Source organism: Aspergillus tanneri, assembly GCF_003426965.1.
Source record: "Aspergillus tanneri strain NIH1004 chromosome Unknown AapTan_11_pilon_pilon_pilon, whole genome shotgun sequence".
Taxonomy (NCBI): domain Eukaryota; kingdom Fungi; phylum Ascomycota; class Eurotiomycetes; order Eurotiales; family Aspergillaceae; genus Aspergillus; species Aspergillus tanneri.
This window is the reverse complement of record NW_022984638.1, coordinates 75,097-97,601: the sequence shown is the minus strand read 5'-3', so window position 1 is coordinate 97,601 and position 22,505 is coordinate 75,097. Positions and strand designations below refer to the sequence as shown.

General features: G+C 47.6%; 8 protein-coding genes across 8 annotated transcripts; all 8 read right to left on the bottom strand.

Moving 5' to 3' along the window:
• Positions 1-850: 850 nt before the first annotated feature.
• On the bottom strand, positions 851-1,570 carry ATNIH1004_002021 (uncharacterized protein; the record flags this gene model as incomplete). The annotated part of the gene is made up of 3 exons (XM_033566716.1): positions 851-1,137; positions 1,205-1,412; positions 1,514-1,570. The coding sequence occupies 3 exons, from the start codon at positions 1,568-1,570 to the stop codon at positions 851-853; spliced, it is 552 nt and encodes a 183-aa protein (XP_033420715.1).
• Positions 1,571-2,841: 1,271 nt separating this feature from the next.
• Positions 2,842-3,261, bottom strand: ATNIH1004_002020 (uncharacterized protein; the record flags this gene model as incomplete). Its single annotated transcript, XM_033566715.1, has 2 exons — positions 2,842-3,125; positions 3,162-3,261. 2 exons carry the CDS (start codon positions 3,259-3,261, stop codon positions 2,842-2,844), a joined length of 384 nt encoding a protein of 127 aa, XP_033420714.1.
• Positions 3,262-3,511: 250 nt separating this feature from the next.
• Positions 3,512-4,054, bottom strand: ATNIH1004_002019 (uncharacterized protein; the record flags this gene model as incomplete). The annotated part of the gene is made up of 4 exons (XM_033566714.1): positions 3,512-3,571; positions 3,619-3,687; positions 3,747-3,823; positions 3,904-4,054. 4 exons carry the CDS (start codon positions 4,052-4,054, stop codon positions 3,512-3,514), a joined length of 357 nt encoding a protein of 118 aa, XP_033420713.1.
• A 2,183-nt stretch (positions 4,055-6,237) lies between these two features.
• On the bottom strand, positions 6,238-6,988 carry ATNIH1004_002018 (uncharacterized protein; the record flags this gene model as incomplete). Its single annotated transcript, XM_033566713.1, has 2 exons — positions 6,238-6,849; positions 6,911-6,988. 2 exons carry the CDS (start codon positions 6,986-6,988, stop codon positions 6,238-6,240), a joined length of 690 nt encoding a protein of 229 aa, XP_033420712.1.
• Positions 6,989-9,285: 2,297 nt separating this feature from the next.
• On the bottom strand, positions 9,286-10,765 carry PLB1_3 (Lysophospholipase 1; the record flags this gene model as incomplete). The annotated part of the gene is made up of 2 exons (XM_033566712.1): positions 9,286-9,843; positions 9,908-10,765. 2 exons carry the CDS (start codon positions 10,763-10,765, stop codon positions 9,286-9,288), a joined length of 1,416 nt encoding a protein of 471 aa, XP_033420711.1.
• Positions 10,766-12,701: 1,936 nt separating this feature from the next.
• Positions 12,702-14,896, bottom strand: ATNIH1004_002016 (uncharacterized protein; the record flags this gene model as incomplete). The annotated part of the gene is made up of 10 exons (XM_033566711.1): positions 12,702-12,725; positions 12,794-13,258; positions 13,305-13,400; positions 13,789-13,944; positions 13,997-14,101; positions 14,170-14,307; positions 14,354-14,416; positions 14,446-14,713; positions 14,762-14,829; positions 14,876-14,896. 10 exons carry the CDS (start codon positions 14,894-14,896, stop codon positions 12,702-12,704), a joined length of 1,404 nt encoding a protein of 467 aa, XP_033420710.1.
• Positions 14,897-17,310: 2,414 nt separating this feature from the next.
• On the bottom strand, positions 17,311-18,702 carry ATNIH1004_002015 (uncharacterized protein; the record flags this gene model as incomplete). Its single annotated transcript, XM_033566710.1, has 6 exons — positions 17,311-17,451; positions 17,507-17,792; positions 18,040-18,135; positions 18,184-18,250; positions 18,313-18,551; positions 18,602-18,702. The coding sequence occupies 6 exons, from the start codon at positions 18,700-18,702 to the stop codon at positions 17,311-17,313; spliced, it is 930 nt and encodes a 309-aa protein (XP_033420709.1).
• A 1,592-nt stretch (positions 18,703-20,294) lies between these two features.
• On the bottom strand, positions 20,295-21,278 carry ATNIH1004_002014 (uncharacterized protein; the record flags this gene model as incomplete). The annotated part of the gene is made up of 3 exons (XM_033566709.1): positions 20,295-20,552; positions 20,706-21,015; positions 21,055-21,278. The coding sequence occupies 3 exons, from the start codon at positions 21,276-21,278 to the stop codon at positions 20,295-20,297; spliced, it is 792 nt and encodes a 263-aa protein (XP_033420708.1).
• Positions 21,279-22,505: the final 1,227 nt, after the last annotated feature.

Here is a 22,505-nt window from a genome sequence, read left to right as displayed (position 1 = left end):
TACTTTTACAAGATTTCGGGTACACAGATGATCTAGGAATTCATCGCTACTATAGTATTTCCATAGGATAAATCCAACAGTCTTGAGCAACATCACGGCGCTGGAAGGGTGATGAACGGGGAGATTAACAGAGGGTAATGGTGGGTCCGATTGCTTCCTGATTATTTCCCACAGGGGAAATAAAAAGAATAGACATGTTCTTGTTAGAGGTTGCGGATATATTACCCCCTGCTTTTCTTAGACACTATCATCACTATCATGTTGCCATCAACCTAAGATGACAATCCGTTGTAATGTTGGACTCCAGCTTCAGCTCGGTCAAAACAATGAGAATCATCTGTTCAAGGGAGTTCTAGACCACTTGTGGTACTAGGATACTTTTGTACCACGGTGAACTTCCATAAGCAGGGCATCTAGTCGGATTCAATTGGTCTATCTATTCTTGACACGGTAGCCATCCATGGATCTAAGATTATGGTGTACTAAAAATAAATAGTACGACCTTCAAAAATAAGGATAAGACTTGTCTGGGTCTCGCAAGGTAAACTAGAACTAGTAATTAATGTGAGCATCTCGACCTCTCGGCTCCTTACTAAAGCCTCCACGTCGTAAAAGATAATTATGGATGTAGACCAAACACTTTTATAGGACAGTTTGCTCAAGTTATATAGTACTGTATAGAATGATGCACATGAACTACGGCGAACAGAGCAGCAGGCCAAGTAGAAGTGCGATACAATCAAAAAGAACGAAACATTATAATTCGAACCAAAGATTCCAGTTCATTACCGATTAATCCATCAGTCATTCATTTCCGTAGCCATCGTATAGATCAACCACATTGTCGCTTTTACAGAGCCAGACCGACACCCGCAACATAGGCGAGCATCCAAGGAGCCCAGTTCTTATCGACAAAGCCGGCAGCGGCGTTGTCGCTCGGACTGGCCGAGGGAGAACTGGTTCCGGACGAGGTGCGCGAGGATCCGTCACTTGTGGTGGACGACGTATCGCTGGTGCGAGAGGCAGACGAGGTGGGAGGAACGGGTAGTCGTCGACGTGACGGCGGCTGAGGAGCCTGAGCCCGAGCCTGAGCTGGTAGAGCTGCTGACGCCACTTGAAGAGCCCGAGCCGGTCGGGCTAGCGGTGGAAGACGACTCAGTGCCGGTCTGGGTGCCGCTGGAAGTGCCCGTCCCGGTAGCAGTACCACTGTCAGTGCCAGAAGCGGTGGGAGACTCCAGTGGGAGGACCAGGAGCTCAGTCAGGGTGACGCCGCCGGGAGGAGTGGCCGAGTCTGAGAAGGTGGGCAGGGTGAAGATGGGTCCGCCGTCGCCCCGAGTAGGGGACACGTCGGTGTTGTCACCGGCCTGGGCGTAGGCGACGGAGGCCAAAGTAGCGGCCAGGAGGGCCGTAGACTGGAGAGGAATATACATTATTGGTATTTGTATGTACGTAGAGGGTAGGTACAGCAACACTGAAAATAAAGAAGACAAAACACGCTGAAGGGAGAGCTTACCTTTATAGCATCACCACAGCCACGCTGACACAGCCCCGGCACCAACAGCAACGACATTGATATTATTAGGTGTTGTTACGTCGACATCCGGTCTGTGTACACCAGCCGTCTCATCCGTCAGCAAACAGTCAGGTAGTCATGAGTCTCATCTGGGGAATCTGGAAAGACCAAGACCAGTAGCGGGGCAAGGCTGATTCTCCGCTGCGTCGCCAAGAGGCACCGTCGTCTTGATCGGCGGCATCGACTGGCCACAATGCCACGACCGCCGGACCGCCGAGTGGATCGACGCTGCTCAGGACCGTTTCAGTGACGAGGCCTTAGGCTGATGCGTTTTTTTTTTTTATTTATAATTTGTCTCTGATTTTGCCTTTGTACATGAGTCGGCAGATCACCCTCATTCGTCCCCATTATGTCATTGCATAAAAAGCATTGCGCAAGCCTTGCATGACTGACGAGTCTATTTCTTGTCTTTTTATGTCCTGTGTGTGCTGACAGCAGCGACGCGGTTAGTGTCATCGTCATCAGACAGGTAGGCAATCCTGGTAATAATCGTGCCATTTCCTACTCCTGCCATTAATTGTCATCTCAACAGTTTCTCGGAAACTGTTTCTATGATGGGGCAAGCGCTAGTTATCGAATCTATAGCAGAATTAAACAGGTAATTGTTAGTAACTATAAGATTGGCGGTTTCTCTGCCACCTTTATTGCCTACGAGTTCAAAGCGCCGTCTTATTTACCCAGTATGTCATGGCCCACGCATCTATTCCAGGTTTGTTTTATTAGGTAGGGGTGAATATTCCACATGTTTTGAGCATACATGCCATATGGATATTGATGACCCCAGAGCGTAGACACTGATATTCGACTTCTTGAGGTGCCTCGGTCTTGTTTCCGCGCCAACTGCCAGGTTACTGGGGTACTATTTATAACCCATCAACTAGCATGGATATTAACCAACAGCATAGAACAGGAGAGACATACAACGGAGATACCTTCGGATTTAAATATTTGTTAGGTCCCTCGATTAGGTAAATGATGGAGCCCACTGGTGCTGTCGTACGCGGCAGCGGAGAACAGACGATGAGACAGAAAGGGATCATATATTTCTGTCTGGGACTGCTACGCGGGTCTGCATATGCGTGGTGACCCGTTAAATACTATTTTGTACTAGCAGTAAAGAATATCCAGTGAACAGAACATTCAACATTTTAGATGAGCTCACACAGTATACGGGGATTCTCTACAAAGTGAAACAATCCCACCGATGTTTCAGACATCTCACCTGCCAAGTCCCTGTCCAGAAAAGTTGATGCAGGTCTAATCGACTTCTATGCAATCATGCTTTCATACTCTCCCAATGCCCAGGCTAACACCTCCGGATACCATCGCCGTCCCACATCCTGATGACTGGTGATTCGATGAATGAATGTCCCTCTCCGATACGCCCCTTTGTACATCTGATTGAACGTGGCTTCCGCATCGGACCGAATCTTCTCATCGCGCACCAAGTCCCTGATATGCTCCGGAATCTTCAAAGAGATATTCTCCGCGGATAGATCCAGACTCATTCCCGAAACACCGGGATGGAGAACCGCGGACCGAGGGAGACACCCTGCGCGTCGACGAAGTTTTTAGGTGCCAGACTCACGCGGTGCGTGGTGGCCGTACAGACTCCGCCTGTCAGCGCCTCCAGAGCGCGACCGATATTCACGACCAGGGAGTTTTCGATCGGTGATGCGGGGATCCATTCTCCGGCTTTATTTTGCACTTCCAGTCCCGGGTGAGGTGTGGCTTGGAGCAGGAATGTGAGAAACTCTGAGTCTTTATGGGCGCCTACACCTTGTGTTTCTTCCTCTGTGGATGCCGGTGGTGGCGGGGATATTTGACCAGCTTCAGTTTATGTTGAGAGGGGAGCTCGAAATACGGTTTCAGAGCATCTGGGGAAGATCTAGTGCTTCCGCCACAAGGGTCTGGAATTCATCTGCCAATGGGCCTACTTCAGCTAGGGTATGACTCAAGAGCATGGCGGAAGCCAGGGATCGCAGTTTCGTCCGGCCACTGGTTGGTCAGCGCGTTTCATACAAATTGACGATGTGAATGCCTACCTGATTAGGACCTCGAATATTGCGATACAGTGGCTCGTCCGGACGAGGTGGAGGCAATTCAGTTGCAAACTAGCATGTATTAGTGCTACAGAGCACCGCAGCCTTGGATGAAGAGTGATAGATCATACATCAAATTGCTCTCGATAATCCGACTTTACGAGCTGTGAACTCTGCTCCCAGCCGAGAATACCCCAGGAAGTGTTTACTGTTGACCATTTCAATTTCCAATTTCTTCCAGCGGTAGATCAAAAGGGTGATTGCCTTGGCCACCAGGTTGTCCCTCACCTCCGTATACCGGCGGGTTGGTGAGATAGAAGAACCCCACATTGACGAGAGCATTGCGCAGCTCTCTCAGGAAGGTGGCCTTGGTATCCGATGAGGTTGCGAGAGAATAGTCCAAGACAGGGATGGCAGTGAAGGTGTCCGACAAAGTCATGGTGGGATGATGATGTGACGGAGAATGGGCGGAGATGTCATTCTTAGTGGGGTGGTTTTAGTGTTCGCGCCATCGCAGGATCGTTTGTAGCACGCCATCGAAGAGGCTTTTTGTGACGCAATTCCATGCTTGTGAAGTGTGCCTTCATATGCCTATCATGTCGAGCCTGTGTATGCTTAGCCTCCAATATAGCTTTTTATAAGCCTATTTTAAGTGCTTGACATCTATCTTGAGTCATGGTTCATGCGTAATCGAGAGCTTCATACCCCGTTGTGACATCTTCAGCATACAAAGATCGGCTAGTGCTCGCAGTCCTCTCAGCCTTGTTCGACACATATCTTACTGCTCGTGACACTGTGTGATAACTCGAAGAGTATATCCGCCATTTGGCCTATAAGTTCTCCAGGATCGCATGGTAAATATCAGGATCCAAGGCGTCCTCCTTTCCGGTCCCGAAGTACAGTACATCAGACGTTCTTTTCCCCTCAATCCAAGTCATAACAATAAATGGCCCTACGCCGGTTGTATTCTCTTCCAACATCCTGTAGCCTATGGTGCGAGGGACAGGGATGCGGGTATTGTTCGCAATGTACTTTATCAGCACTGCCTCGTTGCGTACTTTTTTTCATTAAGAAACATGGATTTTCCAGACAGGAGAAACAATCAGCCGATCTTCATCGTCCCAATGAAGATGAAATCTGAAGTTAAAGGATCCTGAATATATGGAAACGGGCTGCAACCATCACGGTTGGGGTCTCGACTTGCCATCTCGCACATCCCTTTAATCAGGTCGAACACAATCTGATGCAGTCTTTTGTCAACTTCTCATAAGCAGCCATTGCGGTGTCATCAAATCCATAAGAGCTCTCAGACAGGGATGGTAATGCCAGGCTGAATGTCAATAAAACCGGGGACTTCCATTCTAGGAAGTCACTTTATCGGTGCTTGTACTTCATTTTCGTGAAAGTGTAAATGAGCTCTTCTAGATAAATCAATAAATGTACTATACCCTCCGCCAGGTATATAGAAATATTCTAGAATAGCTGACAGACTGTGGTTTAGAAGTGTTGCTCCGGCAAGACAATACTAGTGCTACAACGAAATAGAGTAGTAGCAAACTGAACGAAATAAAAAAGCCTCTTACCAGTGCGGGCTATGCTCAATTTTACACTTCATTCTGGCATTCGAGACGTATTGACTACAGGGTAGTAGACTAATATACCACAGGCTACAAGATCACATCCACCATCGCATGATCTGGCAAGACAACGTTAGACCCTCGAAGTCAACTTCACCTTCAAAGCCGGTTTATCCCAAAGAATAAAGCAGTCTTGATCTGTCCACACAAAAATTGGGATCATGCAGTTCCATGTCAAAGTTAAACACGACCCGCGCCAAAATAGAACGCATCTCAACGTATGCCAGACTAACGAAGAATTAGTTAAGCTTTCCCAAAGTCGGTAAATATCATACTTGCGCCCAATACAGTTCCGAGGCCCGAAGCTAAATGGTTGAAGTACAGTCTTACTGTCGTTTTCGAACCGAGGGTCACCCAAAAAACGCTCTGGAATGAAGCTATCAGGCTCGGTGAAATTTGACAATGAATGGTATGCCGCGAGTTGATATACAGAAGTAATTGTCTTAAAACATATGTTAGCAAGGATCAAAGATCTAGAATTTAGGGTACTTACGCCCCCAGGAACCCATTCCCCGCGATAGTATCCCCCTGCGGATCTACAATTCGGGGCAACCCAACAGCGACAGGAGGATACATTCTCAGTCCTTCATTAATCACGGCATGTATATACGTCAGTTGATTGCAAGCCTGCAGAGTTATCTCGTCATCGGATTTGAACGCGGTTCGCACTTCCTCTTTCAACTTGGCGTATGCATTAGGGTCTTTAGCAAGTAATAAGTAACACCCGAAAGCAGTGTCGCGGTTGTTTCGATCCCGCAATAATTAGAGTGCTTGCGTTTGTCATTAATTCTCCAAAACTCATGCCCTTCTCAGTGTCTTGATGTTTCAGGATGTGGCTGAAGAAATCGGGCCTCTCATTGGAGCTTTTAACCGGCCCAGAACCTTTTGTTTGGTTAATTCGAGATGCTGGTATCTCTGCCGAAGGATAGATTTGGGGATGAACAGTGTAATAAGCGGCTTGAGTATTGGAATCCGCCGCATGAGGTTAGAATAGGCACCGAATTTGATGTTCCCCAAGATAAACTTCACCCATGGATGGTATCTGACTCTTCGAGACAAACCAAATGGCTCCCCAAATGCTAGGTCTCCCGATAACGTCGAACGTGGTGTAGTTGTACCACGACACCATGTCGACGGGCTTGTTCTCATCATTGGCATTCTCATGCAGACGCTGAATCAAAAGATCGATGTAGCCTCTGACGATTGGCTCTTGGCCTCGGAGCGAGCTCGGAGAATGCATGCGATAGTAGACGCCTGAATCGAGAATGATCCGCATCGTTGGATTGATGATGCTGGGGACATTATTTGCGGTGGGTGGGAATACCCGACATCCTTTGGCTTTTGGCCATGGCCGGGACGAGTTCCATATATGGGTTTCCAGGCGTCGCCATCGACGAATGACAGTTCGTCCGGGGCAATGCGAATCACTTTGCCGTATTTTACGTGTAGATCCCCTGATGGTTTGGGGTATACGACCCTTTAAGATGGTTCGTATGTATGGGATCCGTGTCGCTGCGAAGGACTTGGGACCGGGGAATCGCGCCAGAGGGTGGAAGTAGACATTGTAGATAATTATACCGATGAGGTATAAAATTCCCTAGCCACGATATGTTATTGGTAAATAGACTCCGTTGCTATCATCACGCAGGCTCACTTACCAGTCCAACGGCCAGTCCGGCCACCAACACCGCAGGATAAGATGTTTCGGCCACCGCAATAGCCAAGGGTCTACCCATGTTAAGTCTACTCGTATTAGAACCGGTCGTGTCATGCGAAGGTAATAGGAAATTGCCTGCAGAAGTGACGGCCCCGGAGAGTATTTATCCCTTTGTTACGCACCGGTAGCCCCTCTGTTGATCATTTACCTTGACCAGTCAGATAAAATGCCCCATGCAACTTGTACAACGGCCTAATACCATGTCAGTGAACATAAAGTAAGAGAGACAGATCCGCAACTCTACGGGGAAAATAACCTGATATTCACCATACCCCGCACGTCATATGCTACTCTCCCACTGACGTACATATTGTGTTGTAGAATCCATATGATCCACGTACGAGGCTGTTACGGCTGGGTGACTGTTGGCTGCATGTCCATGCCGACATTCCCGAACATATGTTAGGGCTGTGAAGGAAGATCAAGCATAATGACCATGTGCATATCCTCGCCCTTCTTCAGGATGCAGGTACCATATTAGTTGGTGGTTTGGTAAGGCGCTTTCATCAACTACGTTTAAATATTGTACACAGCCGTCATATTGAAAAGTGTGGAGACCACGGCTGTGGCACGTAGTTTAGAGATGAAGATATTTAGAAATAAAAAATCTCCGGCTGAAGAATAGACTTTGAAAAACTCTCACGAATATGGCGTATTAACTAGAGCTCCTTTAACTCGCTGATTAAGCTTCGACGGCTTGCCTGTCAAAAGGAAGCCCAAGAATGTCTCCATTTTTGTTTGCCTGTCCCTAAAAATACGCATTACTGTAGATTTAGGCATACCCGGTCTGCTCATTCGATTTTGCCAGCTGATAAACACGCTGGCGAAGGTGGAATAACAATCTAACTACCTCAATAGAGTGTTCTGAACGAGAAGATTTTTTTGTCTAGAAATTTTGGCTATAGCACTATTTTGAGGTCTAATATGGATCATTGTATTGAATGCCTAATTTGCTTGTGTGATCAGGTGACCTAGGTGGCTCGTGACCACCTCAGTGGCAATCTTGCAGAGTTGGCTGATTAACATATATTTAGGCTGGCGACTTCTTACTTGCTTCAAGGCTTCGAGTATATTGAGCGGTAGCAGAAGTCGATCTAGGTTATAGAGGGCAGAGGTAGAAGGCCACCTTTAAAGCCCATCAAACAAAGCGATGATGGGAAGAGTCTCCAAATTTTTATAGCTCCCCGTGCAGGCTGATGCAATAACTACCATACCACCCTTTCATAGCTGTCTCTTCTAAAGCACATCCCCTTGGGCTCAAGAATTTCGACGACTGCAAACAGTCTAAAATTGTGGAATGACGACACACCGAGCAGGTTCTCTCCCTGGAACAGTATAATCCCACTACCCACAATCCAACGACATATCCATTGCCATCGTTTTACCTGCTGGAGATGCAACGGATGCTAGAACTTGTAGCATTCTATTGGCTTGACCTCCGCAGAGGTCAAGGACGACGATGGTCTGATGACAATAAAGGAGGTACCCCTTTGCGAATATTGAGTCGGAGAACCATGCAACTCCAAAGGAAAGCGGGCCAGTTTCCCTATTTGGGGAAAACCCTGGCACGAAACAGGGTGCATGGGAATAACCCTCTGGATATGCTGGGTTTAAATAGCACTCGTCGGATGCACCATACACGGGAGTATCACCTTTTTTTTTTTTTTTTTTCGGACGTTTCTAGTGCTACGTTAAATATCATAAGGTCAAAAAATGGAGAATGAGTTCATTGCTATGATGTCAATCATCCTTCAATACTCCGTAGGTGGACCCATGGATATCAAGGAGGATGCTCGTGCCTAAGACTCTACTAATAAACTTGGGTTGAACTACGAGTACATACAAGTCCACAGGTACCTATTGAATGCAATTCTCTATTATATCCAAGGTAACTATATAAGCTTATGCAAAACTATCTACAAAAAAGAAGGGGAAAAAAGGACAAAGAAAATCAAGGTATATATTCAAGGCCAGAAAAGAAAGTAAATGACCAGCCACCAACCAATCCAATCATCCAGTGACTATCTATATGGTCATCAAGAACGCGACCGAGACAGCAATCAGCGCAGAATACCGATTCAGATGCCCGCGGGTAGCAGAAGACGCAGCCTCCTCCATCTGCAACCCGGTTCGTAATTCTTCGGCTCCCGACTATCGACGGTGCCGTTCCAGCAGTAGTTTTTGAAACAAGTCTCGCAGGCCTTAGGCAGGGTGGTACCGGTTCGTTCTGCGGAGCGAGAGATGATCGCGCAGCCGACACACGATGGCCAGTCAGCGTCTAGGAGGAATTACCGCGAGTGACGACGTTATAGCCATTCAGGATGATATCGTCGCGCTCGAGTCGGAGTACTCCATCTTATAGGTGGAGGCGTTAGAGTGGTATGTGTGGGGCGAGTTGGGCAGATACACGATCAGGGGCGACGGGCCGGTGAGGTTCTTAGTATCGCAGCCGAAGAAAGTCGGACGTTTGTTCAAACCCAGATTAATGAATGTGTTCTTGTCCGGAACAGCGGGGAAGACGGTTCCGTTACCGATACCGGTGGAGTTGAGACTACGTTCGTAGGTGTGGACGAGTGAGGCACCGTTGGGCCAGCTGTTGGTGTCTGCGGAGGAATCGACAGCGAAAACGACGTCGACATGGCGACTGGGCTGGATCACTGGATGCAGAGGGATGTTCTGACCGTCTTCGCCGCCGTCGACAACATCGAGATCGCGCTGCTGGGCGTAGATGTGGGTGGCGTTGCGGTAGCGGTAGAACGGGTTGGGGGAGTAGACGGCGATATCCTCGTCGTTTTTGTCCATGCTCTTGAGTAGTTTGTACATGGTGTCCTTGACGAAGTCGGGGGCATCGGTCTTGTTGAGACGCAGGAGACCCTGGTTGAACAGTGACGAGGAGGTGCCCATGACGAAGCCGGCGTTGTCGAAGCCTCGCACGCACTTCGTCGTCAGCTAACTTGCCGTCCTCGAATCGAGAGCCGAGGAATTCCAGTGGCGCAAAGCCGTAGACGGAGGGATCCCAGGTGCCGAATTCCCAGGGGTTGAACTCGTAGACGGTGGAGTTGGTGCCGATGACCTTTTCGCCAGGGTTACGTCCGTCGGCAACGACCAATGGCAGGGGCATCTGTCCGCGCTTGAAGGTGTCGGTCAGGGCGATGGAGGACCAGGTGTAGTCGATGCCACCGTCGTCGGTGGTGGAGTTGATGAACTGGTGGGAGAGGGCACGACCCCAGTAGTCAGTGATGGAGGTGTTGTAGCCGGCTTCTTCCTTAGCGTCCACCGCTTTGATGAGATGTTTCCAGTAGCTGGCGGTGCTGAGGATCTGCACGCCCTTGTAGTTGGGACCCTCGAAAATGCTCTTATCCAAATTCCAGACCTTCTCGTCCGCCTGCAGGGCGCCGACGGTGGTGAAGTTGTTAACCACGATGGAACCCAGTAGCCAACTGCCACCGCTGAGGCCGGAGACGTAGGTAGCCGACTGCAGCAGGCCGCCCAGCTGGCCCTTGGCGGTGGAATTGTCGGTGCGACTGTCGAAGGCCTTGAGGGCACCGGCGCCGTTGGTCATGGCACGGTAACCACCGCCAGAGACGGCGATGGCGACATTAGGGATATTGGAGATGTTGCTGGAATGCGTATCGATGTACTTGGCGGCGTCAAAGGAGGCGATGTTTAGTCGGCCCAGGAGATCCTTCAGGGTTGAAGGGTCTCCCTTGCGACGGATCTTGAGCCAGTCGGTCTCTGCTGGCAGACAATTCTCCGGCGGATCGGATGCTGGGACGAGTGGCAGGACAGGAGACATTGGCCGGGGCGTAACCGTCAGGGGCATTGGGAAGGGCACGCGGATCGAGAGGGAGAGGCGGCGCTGGACAGACCAGCTGCCGCAAGGGACAGAAGAGGGATCTTCATTGGGCGGTCCTGGGTATGAGATCTATGAAACTTCACAGTCAGAGAAGAACGGACGGAGCATTATATTATTTATTTTATCCCAAGGAACCACTCGATCCACCGTTGGTACAGCCTCGTCAATAGCGTCCAGTTAGCGTGGACCAACCGGAACGACAAGGAACGAAGATACGGTGCCCGGTGGAGATAAATCCCCCAATCGTGACCCCAATCGGAGTCCGGCAGTGGCATAGGGCTGTAGGCAACATGATTATTGAAGGTTAGCATGGGATTGCTCGTATTCGCTGTGTCTGTACAGGACAATCGTGGCTGACTGAGTGATCCAGGGACAACAAGGCATATGGGGCGCCTGAGGGGTGCTTTGTAGGCAGCAATTTCTCCTCTTCTATGGCGCAGTGTGGCTGGATAAGAGATGAGACATCTCCGAAGCGATTGTCAGTTCAGAAAGACTGAAATTCGGCCCCAGGCCCCCAATTTTGTCATTTCCCAGTCCTTTTTCTGATCTTTTTGGGCAGCCCTTTTTTTTTTTTTTTTTTGCCCCACGAACCGGTAACGGAAGATGACTCATCATTCGCATAATTTCATAACTTCCTTTAAGAGAATTGTGCCTGCACCGTATAGTCTGTACTGGATATTACTGCTACTGCCATTAAATAGTATACAACACTGGATGGGATGTAGAATCAATATAATTAATATCCTATAATCGATCAACTACCCAGGGTCATCAAACCCTGATCAATCCATGGATACATATCTTGTAGCCTAGCCACACCAGGGAGGATGGTCAGATCGTGGGCCAATCCCCATTCAATTGGGCAAGTCCCGCGGAGTCCGCTTGGCAATGCCAATTTTCACTTTATTCTTCCTTTTCGGGTGGACCATGGATGTGAAAATCCTGTGGCGGTGCATATAACTGCCTCCCCTGACTGACAGTACTCACTCTACTTTTGCTCATCACTGCATGGCAAGAAATACTCACATAGCAGTGAAAGAATGCTAAGAGTTTATGAATGTAAACAACGTTTCCAGAAACCAGGATAAAAAGAGTAGATTATATCGCAAATCTAGGACTACCTATGCCCCCTCCCTTATTTCCTTTACCCGATCCCCGCAATCTGCGATCCACCAATAAATCATGGAAATGCTTATCTGCCTAGTTGCAAAACTCTTCGGCAGAAACAAAGCCGAATCCCAAGCCAGCGAGGATGAACCCCACGCAAGAGGTGGCAATCACAAGGACTATCTGGACAAAGGGTAACTAGCCCTCCCATGATTCAACGGAGCTATTAACAAGCGCAGCTCTATATGCCCAGGAGAGAAAGTTCGGAAGGAAAAAATCGATCCGAAATAGACGCGCGATGTCAATGAGAAGATCACAGATGCAGTGTGCGAAAAAAATTCGAGAGTCTCATTGGGTATTTAGATCGGTCCCTGACTTTGCAAGTAGCTGACTGGTTGATGTAGAAAGAATGTGTCGGAGAAATGGTCGAATTAGAGAATTGGGAATAGGATAATCGGGAAATCGTCGATAGTGTAATATTCAATAGCATGGATCATCACCTATATCTGTCTTTGAAACGACTTCAACAATCCCTGGAGACTTGATCCTCTTTGCGGTTCCAGGAACCGTGTATTCATCCGACATAGTTCCGCCATCGTGCGTACATTCTCCGGTAACTCGGTGCCTGACTCATCATACGAAGCGAGAAGTCGATCGAAGTAGCCCTGCGCCTGCGGATACTGCTGTCTAGTCATATACATCATGGCCAACATGGAGAGCGTGCCCTGTACATCGGGATGGCCTCGTCCCAGCCGATGTTCTGCCCAGGTCAGATACCGTTGGAGCCAAGGCACTGCTATTTCGGCATTAGATCCAGAAGCGCCATACGAAAACCTGGCCATGCCGCCCTGCATTGCATACATCATGCCCATGTGCGCCACGATGTTCATAGTCTCCGGGGTGGTCCGCACCCAGATACTCCTCTGCGCTGGCGAGCGCGCGTCGCAGCGTCTCCGAGGGCTCGGTGATGCTGGCGCTGGCCTGCATCTGACTGGCGCCGAGGATGCGTAGCCCCCAGATGGTGAGTGGGTGTCGGGGACCGAGAAGATTGTGCAATTCGCGGGAGACCTTGGAGATTTCATCAACGGCTGTCTGTGTCTGCGGGTTAAATCTTGCGGCGGCTCTCTCCACCTCGGTCTGGGTATGGTTCGAGACGACGAGCTCAGCGGTACAGAGCACTGCAGCCAGTGCCTGGATGTGGTTCTCACCCAGGAGATGCTGCAGCCGTGCGGCACGTTTCAGCCGCAGCGACGCCTTCCTCGCGACGACCGAGACAGCCATACGCCTCGGCGAGTCTTCGGCGGGTTTCCAGCGTATCGAGATCGTCTTCGCCGATGGTCATCTGCTGCCTGGCCAGGACGTTGGCGCATACCGACTCGCCTTCCTGGTATTTGCCCTTGTGGCAGAGAATTTCACCCATGAGACTCTCGGCTTTCATGGCGAGAGGATGTCGTCGGTCGAATACGCGCTGGGTGTTATTCGAGACCCATTCACACCACTCTGTCGCCTTGTTAAGGTACTCGACCGCAGGTCGATCTCCGCGAGGTTATATCCGACCAGTAACGTGCTGTGGTGATCTGGACCTAGAGTCCGTAGATGTTCCTGGAAGATGGCATATTCTATATCTCGAGCTTTATCCCACTGCCAATTATTCTTTGCTCTGCGGCCTGCATGGAGCGGGGATCGTTATCGACAGCGACAAAAAGCGTTCCGATGACTCGTTGGGCAGTCGGTGCTGGCGATCGACTGAGAGGGTAGGATGCGCTGCTGTTGAGATGCATCCGGGGAGGCACAGGGGGAGGTAGACGCGACGTCGTCGACGGTTGCGGGATGTATCCCTGCTCGGCAACGAGGACTGAATCTGCGATCTGTTTGATGTTTCCTTTGATGAGCTTGTACATCGATCCGCGGGAGCCAACCTTGCACATCTGCGAGTGATCTGCGTCGAGTTTGAGGCGGGTCTCACGCTGACCGGGGAGGCCCAGGACGGCAGATTCTTCGTCGACGACTAGCTGTGTTGATTGAGTTTGAGTGATCCACAGCATTGGGAGAGGATATACGAACGTGACTGATGGACGCTGGCCCCGAACCACCAAGCAACACCTCCTTTCCCTCGATGAAGCTGACAACTTTATAATCCTCCAGCTGGTGCGAGAAACGCACGCTCATCTGTCGGGTAAACAGCGAATTATGTTCCAAACAATCTAACAGATCGTTGCTGGCATGGCCTTTGATACGAACCGGGCAACTTTGGCTGCGATCTTGCCCAGTTCGACGCCTTTGGTGCCGTGATGCGGACAGCCGAAGAAGACGAGGCCGGAGGTTCCAGTTCGGATGGCGGTATACTTAGGGTCTTCTTGGGCGTTGAGCAGGGCCTAAGTTGACATTAGATGATATACATTGGAATTGCATGACACAAACCTGTTTAATCACCAATCCGCCTAGACTATGGCCGATGAAGATGATCTTGGGGAGTCGGACGTTCTAACGTTCTGTTAGCATGCACAACATACCGAAGAGAACAGAGATGATAGATACCAACTGCGGACTTCGCCCATATCCAACAAGTTCAATAGAGTATTAGCATGATCTCTGACACCCGCAGTCGACATAGTCTGCGGGTTCGTAATGTTGGAATTATATCCATAGATGAAGATGCGCGCCTGGGGAATGTCATGGGGAAGGAGATCTCTGGGCCAGAAGGTGCCATTTTGATGGGTCCAGGTCTCGAACGGATGGTCATTTCTCCCACGTGGGTTGAGGCCGTGGACGAACACAAAGCTGAGATGTTAAAAAAGAATAGTAAACAGTGGACGAAGAACGCCTTACTCGATCTTGGGTTGCTCAGCAGGTGTAAAGACTTCCTCTAGGAAGGGGTACTCATGTTCTCCAATATTCTTCTCACTTAGCAGTTTACAATCAAGTACAGAACAGGATACTTACCATGATGGATGCGCGCGACATCACGACGATGGATACAAAACAGCATCCAGTGTTGTCAGAAGATAAGAAAGTCAGAGACCTCGTCAACTGCAAGACTGGAGTGTAAATCTAGATCGTGTGACGGGCAGTCTGAGCAGTGAGATACCCACCTACTTACTTCCAATCGCTTCTCTATTCTGGGGCCATTTAGAGCAAGAATGACAGCCAAGATGATGCGAGGCTGCGATACGAGGTTAGTGGCTGGAGGATACCCTCCGGATTGGCTGTGTAGCCGACTGTACTGGAGTTGGTGCAGCTTTCATGCGTGTGCCGGACTAGATTGGGCGTAATCATCGAGAAAAATGGAGTGATTGGGGAGGCTGTTAGATCTGCTGCTGGATTCTATATCCCTGCTTCCAATTGCGGGAGGTCGGATTGTCGAAAGCCCGGAGAAGCTCTGATGACATCCTGAATCATCTCCAGCTCTAACATCAACGTTAACTCCCTGCCCATTGCCGTCCATTCAGTTTCACAAAATCCATCAGCCGCACAACTCGACCAGGCCATTGGGTTACTCAAATCTGAAGGGTCGCTTTGAAGTGGCGCTAATTTTTCTGTCAGGGTGACTCCTGGCCGTCAAAGCGATAAAACCTGACTGTTTTACCAATAGCAACAGCCCCATACAGCTTTCGGGGTTGCTTCAAGATCGTCTAGAAAGTGGCCGGTGACTGTATTTTGCAATTGGCAGGGGTGTCAAGGGATGTTGGCTTGCATTTGACCCGAAGGATACAGCTTTCGGCGAAATCAGTCGATGCAGTTGGGTTTGGGTTCAGTGTCAATATTTGGAGAACGGTAATATAGGGTACGTTGTTCTTCGTAAGCATTGGAGCTTTGACTGCACAATGGTAATCTTCAAGAACGGGGAACGAGGCTCCAACATTTGCTTGCCAGAGCCGTTGTACTGTTTGTGACTCTCTGGTTTGACTGCATCCAATGCCCTTTGAATGGCCATGATTTGCGGAATTGGAGGTGGCTGGGACAGAGTCACTTGATCCAAGGAAGTAATAAAACTAAAAGAGGAGAGAATGAACTTGAAAGAGGTATGCTATTCTGGTATGTAGGGTAGGGATTTATGCCCAGAGGGATACATGCAGGTATAAATAGAGAACACAGAGAGAGTTCCGATATAGTCCCCAACCCCCAGGGAGCCTAGAAAGGCATCATTCAATTGGCACTGTCAGTAAACTAAAGGGGATGAGATATGTAGGGTTTGTATAAGCATGAAGACTGAGCTGCAGATAGACTTGATTCCTCTGCAAGGGGGTTGCAGCAGCAGAATACTGAGCCAGTAAATCACTGCAGCCCTCGAAAAGTTACATATTCTGACGCATAGATAAATTCTGTTACAAGTCACTAGCTATAGCGGAGACATGCCACGGGCTGCTTTGCTTATCATTCTGGTTATAATAAACGCTGACCTAGGATTCCTACTGAGTTTGGTTGAGCCGAAAATTATTGCTGTCAATGGAAAGAACTGATTATCAGAGTAATTTCAAGAGCATGCTAGGATCAGCAAGAAAAAATCTTTTATTTCGCACCAACTAGAATCAGCACTACTGTGCTAGACTTGCTGGTGCTTATTATAGTCGACATAATGGATTTGGATTGCTGGTACGGGCGTCTGGCTTATAATAATGCAAGCAATTAAAAATTTAAACGAACTGTTAAATTCCGTTGCTAAAATAGATACTAAACTTACTGCTTAAAATTTAATATGCTTTAACGTCCTTGTAGATGCTGACATATGCTAGGCGACTTCTACTAAATTGGCACCACCTCGTTTTCTGGGATTTATACATATCTATAATATCTAGCACGTCCGTGTAATATTATTTACCTGATCAGTTTGTGAAATTTATTGGCCATTAAGTGCCTGCAGAGTATATTATTTAAGAGTAGACAACAAAATTTCGACGTTATATATACACAGTATGCGGGAGTAAAATGAAGTCGTACGTTGTTCGCCTACCCATTCTATGAGTTGTGGAAATGTCTACAAAGAATGGAAATGACCAACCCAGGCGAGGAGGACTTTTACGCATGCTAAAATAGATCGGCGTAAGTATGTCCTCTAAAACATACCTATTATAATAGGTTCCTAGGGTTGTACTCACGAATATTTACAGTGGATAAATGCAGAATCCCGGAAGGAGGGTCCACCCAGATACTGGGGCATATTCTAAGGAATATATACTGCTTCTTTTACTCTATATATAGCAAATGGAAACCACATTACTATTATTGGTTTTTTAATATTATATGTAAGAAATACTCCACTAGTTTAGAATACCGGGCTAGCTCTGTCCACTGCTGTTCTAGAGTATTTGCACTTCTATCTATCCGGCCAGCTAAATCGAGATATGAAAACCCGGATTCAGTATATATCTATATGCCGATCAATCCGTGATAGCTTCATCCTCTGCCTTGGATTTAAGGTTCTGCAGACAAGGAGCGTGAAACAAACTACCCTGCCATGCTCCACGTGCAGTCCGGCTGGCAACCACCAGCCACAGCATTACCACAGCAGCAGCTAGAACCTTCAAGCAGTCAGACCTATATTATTGCATAGACCAATAGACAGGAGATACATACCGTCCCACAGATCTTAAAAAACATCAAATCCATCTCTACGCCCAATAGCATGGTATTGGCTGCATACACACCCAGCGGAAAAGTAAATCCCCACCAGCCCATATTGAAAGGAAACGGCGAGCTATAATAAATAGTAGCCAGCGCAAACACCAGCCAAATGAGACCAAAAGCCCACATGAGCAGTGATATCAAGATGCCGAATATATAGGCTATATGTCCGACTAGTGGATCCAAAGTATTAGACTCTCCAAGTAGCTTCCGAGCAACCTTCCCAAGATAGAGAATGCTGTGCGTAGTCAGTATCAATACCTATTCATATGGACTGACAGTTACCTGAATCCACCAAATCCTAACGGCCCAAGAGGCAGAAAGCAGCTCACAATTGTCTCCCCGCGATGGGAGCTTATGGACGGCCAGTCGCTGATAGTAAATAACCAAAACCATCATTGCCATGGGTGTCGCCATTCCCCAGAGCACATAGGATGCAATCATTGTCCCCTTGGCGGGGTAAGGTCTGGCAAAATATCAGCTACTTCCGCACTGGCTCCAGAAGCAACAATCGTTGCAGCAATCGGGAGTAATTGAGGGCCGTGATGAGCTCCAGCGAGGTGACATGGCTCTGTGATATGCTAGGCATATGTTAGGATCTTATGAATACCATCGGTGGGAAAACTAACAGGACAAAAGATAACGATACCGTCACTGACGCAGCAGCAACCGCGTCGACAATCCACAGTGCCCAGGCTGTCGTACGCGCCCAATCACCCCACCTTGGCACGCAGATAAACACCCACATCTCAATCAACGTGGCGAGCCCCATGGGACAAGTAGCGAGAAAAGTGAATTGACGGGATCTTGGATCATTACGCCCCAGATCTCGGGGTAGAGCGCATATCGCAGGATGGACATGGAGAAGACGGTGGCGAAGAGGATGGCATTCAGGACGAAGAAAATAACGGCCATGTAGTCCAACGCTGCATATTCAAACGGAATAATGTGGAAGAGAATGCCAACAATTCCGGTCCCCATTGTGGTTGAGAACCATCTGCGAGCCGTTAATAGATGCGCTTCAACATGGATGCGATGAGGTCATACGATGGACTGAAATTGCTGATCACACGCCGCCATCCTGCCGTGTATTTGCGAGAAATATGAGACCGTTGGTCCCCGCGGATGTTAGAATTAGTCGCGTTCATTGTAGTTATTCTAGAGTGAGAGTAGAATAGGAAAGGAATATTCGAATCATTGAATATAGGGAGAAATATGACGGCCGGCTCGGCCGAGAGGAATCCGATCCGCCAAGCCCACTTGAAAACATCACCACATCTCTGGCGACTTCAGATCTAAGTTTCTATCGACTAACACCAGCATTGACACTATTAACTCTCTGTCTATCGTCATATGTCTTACACATTAACACATCCACAATGCGTTATGTTATGATTATTCGCTCAGGGAAGGAATGTGTGGCAGAAGTACAGTATACCAGCTACACGCCAGTAGCAGGGGCTCGGGCAAGCTGTCTAGCTTATCTAGATGGGGACTAACTAATGTTGGAGCATATTGCCGCATGGGCGCCTGCCCCGGTTTCGACCTCGCTTAGTCATCATTTATGTAAGCTCGCTTTTAGCAACACTGTAACCTGGCGGCGACCCGGCCACCCGTTCAATAGAACAAGCAATCGCTTCCAACAGGTTATGACCCCTCAATTCAAGCTAAACGAAGACCATTTTGTTTATAAAAAATATACGGAATCGCTTCGGCTAGCACTAATCTACCTGCTGTTTCTTTTATATCGTTATTCCACCCTATTGCATGTTCTAAGGGGGGGTTAAATTATTATTTACTGATTCATTGTTTACTTCTAATGCGGATTTACCCCTAGATTCGCTACCAGTTGCGATAATTATTGTAGTATCACCACCGCGATGCCTCCAAAACCTCCAAAGGAAAGGATAAAATAACTGCACCGCAGACTCCCCTTATTAGTAACACCAGCTTTAACTGCTAATGGCCCTTTATAGAGTAAGAAGGCAGCCCTTAACTAATATCTAATCCTATAAAGGAAGCCAGAGATAACAATATTAATATAGTAACACTACCAACCAGTATAAATACTAATCTTATTTGTTAGATTACTAAGTTAATTCGTGATTAAATAGCAATACCTTTGCGCGATAAAATCGCGGAAGTGCGCTGGGAAATGCGACAAAAGACCTTGTAACAATTATTAAACAAACTATGTATATCCAAAATATTCAACAAACTTTCCTTCATACAATGGATTTGTTCAAAAAATAATGGCCTACCAAAACTATCACGCATATTCGATATGCTGAACACCACAGTTTACGTAATTGGAGAACCTCAAACCATGGGGTCCTTCGCAGCGTGCAACTTAGATCTGCATCAAAATTGGTAATAAGCGTACTTTTATGGATGCATGCTTAAATATCGGTGTTAATGTCAAGTCAGGATTTGCACATCCTTTATTGCATGTCCCTTTCGAACCGTTAATTGGATGTAGGTTTTAGATTGAAGGGAAACAAACATTATTCACTTTAAATCCGTTTCACGCAGCAATGATCCACCTAAGGAATCAGAAACATGGAGTGCACGGCTGGTAATGTCATACTTTTGGTAGATTTACATTCCGGCGGCAGGACGTCACACACATGGCGATGGTTTTGTAGTCTCCTTATATTACACAAATCAACCATCCCTTGCTCAGAACCCCTGAAAGCTTACCACCAAACAATAGCGGACCATTTCACAGTTGCGACAACTGTTACCAAGGGCTATCTCCTTGGCCTGCCGCACGGTGTGTTTTGGAGTTATTCCATAGCCATTTCTTGATCTCTCGTATGGCAATACGATTGCTTTCATTGTCTCGGTAATGCGAGAGTACTTCGCCGTAGATTAAGCCATCAACCTTCGCGAATCCCAGTAAGGTTCCCGCAGTGTCGGTGTTTTCCTCTTTATCTGTAATTGTCCAGCCAAAGACCTTTCCAATCCTGGGCCTCCTTGGTTTAGCACGATCGCGCTCCTTGATGCTGCACTTAGTTCATAGCAGACGCCGCTATACTTCCCCAATTCCTTCTATCGTTGTGGCAATCCATGATACGAGGCAACCAGAGAGCCGAAAACCCGAAGTCTATAACCCTCTGATGTGAAGGGATCATATTTTTATTCTGTTTACTAGAGAATGTATCGATGGCCGATTGAGCCTGGCGTTTAGGCCCATCGCTTCATTTGCCGTCAAATTCTTAGCAATGGTCTCCCAGGCTCCGCTGTTAGAATGGTCCAGGCTGAAGCCATAGAGAACTCGGACACCAACGGACTTCAATTTCTTTTGTGCCATTTGCTGTAGCTCTGTGATGATACACTCATTGCCTGCCGAAGAACAATGGCCTGGGTGCTTAATGTCCAGCCAGAGAAAAGTAATTGGCTTCCCATCTTTATGCTGCGCGGCAACAGCGCTAAACAATTTTTCCACGGTATCCTGTGGCCTATCCCAAGGTGTATTCTTGTCAGCATGCCACGCATACCAGACCCCATTATAGGGTGCCACATCCACCTCAAGTGCATTGGCACCGTCACTGAGAGCTTGTGGGACCGCACTGGCATGCAAAACGCGGTGGGCAATGAGATATATCGGTCGTCGGCTATCGCTTTGCAACACAGTCTGCTCGAGAATACTCTCACCAGAGCAGCTGCCGGCCAGCAAGAAAGCAAAGGGTATTATATGAATGAGACATAGCTTTAAAAGCATTATGAAAAGGATCCAGCAAGCTATTGATAACTATGACCTATTATCCTTGTCAGTCTCTATTATATAATGCATTATTTACGTTTTGCTTAACGGGCCTTTTGCTTTCATACCTCAGACCACTAAATTATTGCAATATGTGTTGACTTGTCCAGAGTCCAAATTAGTTTTAGACGGCGCCAAGTCGAAATCAATATTAGGATACTTATAGTACATAGTAGAGCGAATAGAACTAAATGCAGATTAGGTTTCCTATATAATCATTCTCTTTATGAGAAAAAGTTTAAGACAAAAAAGTTTAAAACAAAAGTAAAGAAAGGCACGTAAAAATTAGAAAGTGAACCAGAGAAAAGCTCCACAAACCCGTCTGTTACTCGGATGGCTTGCAGGACCTTAGGTGAACATGTGCAAGTGATGACCATTACACTTCCTGCATGCCATAAGAACACGTACTTCAGCTAGACACAATTCCAAGAATATATCGCAACTAATTCGTCATATAACTTAGTGAGACGATGAATTTGTCATAGACGTTGCATTCAGAAATGTAAATGTGGGCGATGGAAAGTCGTTACTTCAGACGCTCTCCTGAGCACGGTATCATCGTCGTTGGCTATTAGTTATGGCCCCTAAACTGGTGATTATATAATGATATCATGGTCATCCATTGCGCGAGCGGAAATCCTTGAGTGGTGTTCTAATTTGGCCGAAAAATCATATTATATTACACAGAAGGGTTATTAACATTTCACCGGGACTTTCTCTCTCAATAGATCGATCCACTAGATACTTTATCTGGGATAGGGCGTTGGTGACGCTCTCTGTCGCACGCTGTGGCTCTGAAACGATCAGCAAATCATATAAAAGAGCTGTGTTCTGGGGAAAAAAAAAAAGGGACAGTTGAAAATGTGCTTCTATTAGCGTTTATAGTAATGAGGGAAAAGGCGAAGCGGGCTTTGGCGAGTAGGACTATCGGGGTGGTTCTGGTCCCTTTCTCTCAATTCGTAGAGGTTTTAAGTATTTCAAAACATTATAATAATGGCATGTACTGAGAGAAACTAAAGGTTTGTGACTATCTGTTATCTGACACAATCATCCTTCGAGATAGTGTACAGATTAACAATATACACAGAAGTGCGACTAACTCTGCCCAAGCTTTGTGGGAAATGGTAGATAATTGAAGCCAAACTCCCGTTTTAACCTTTGACGACCTTTACTACTGCAGTACCA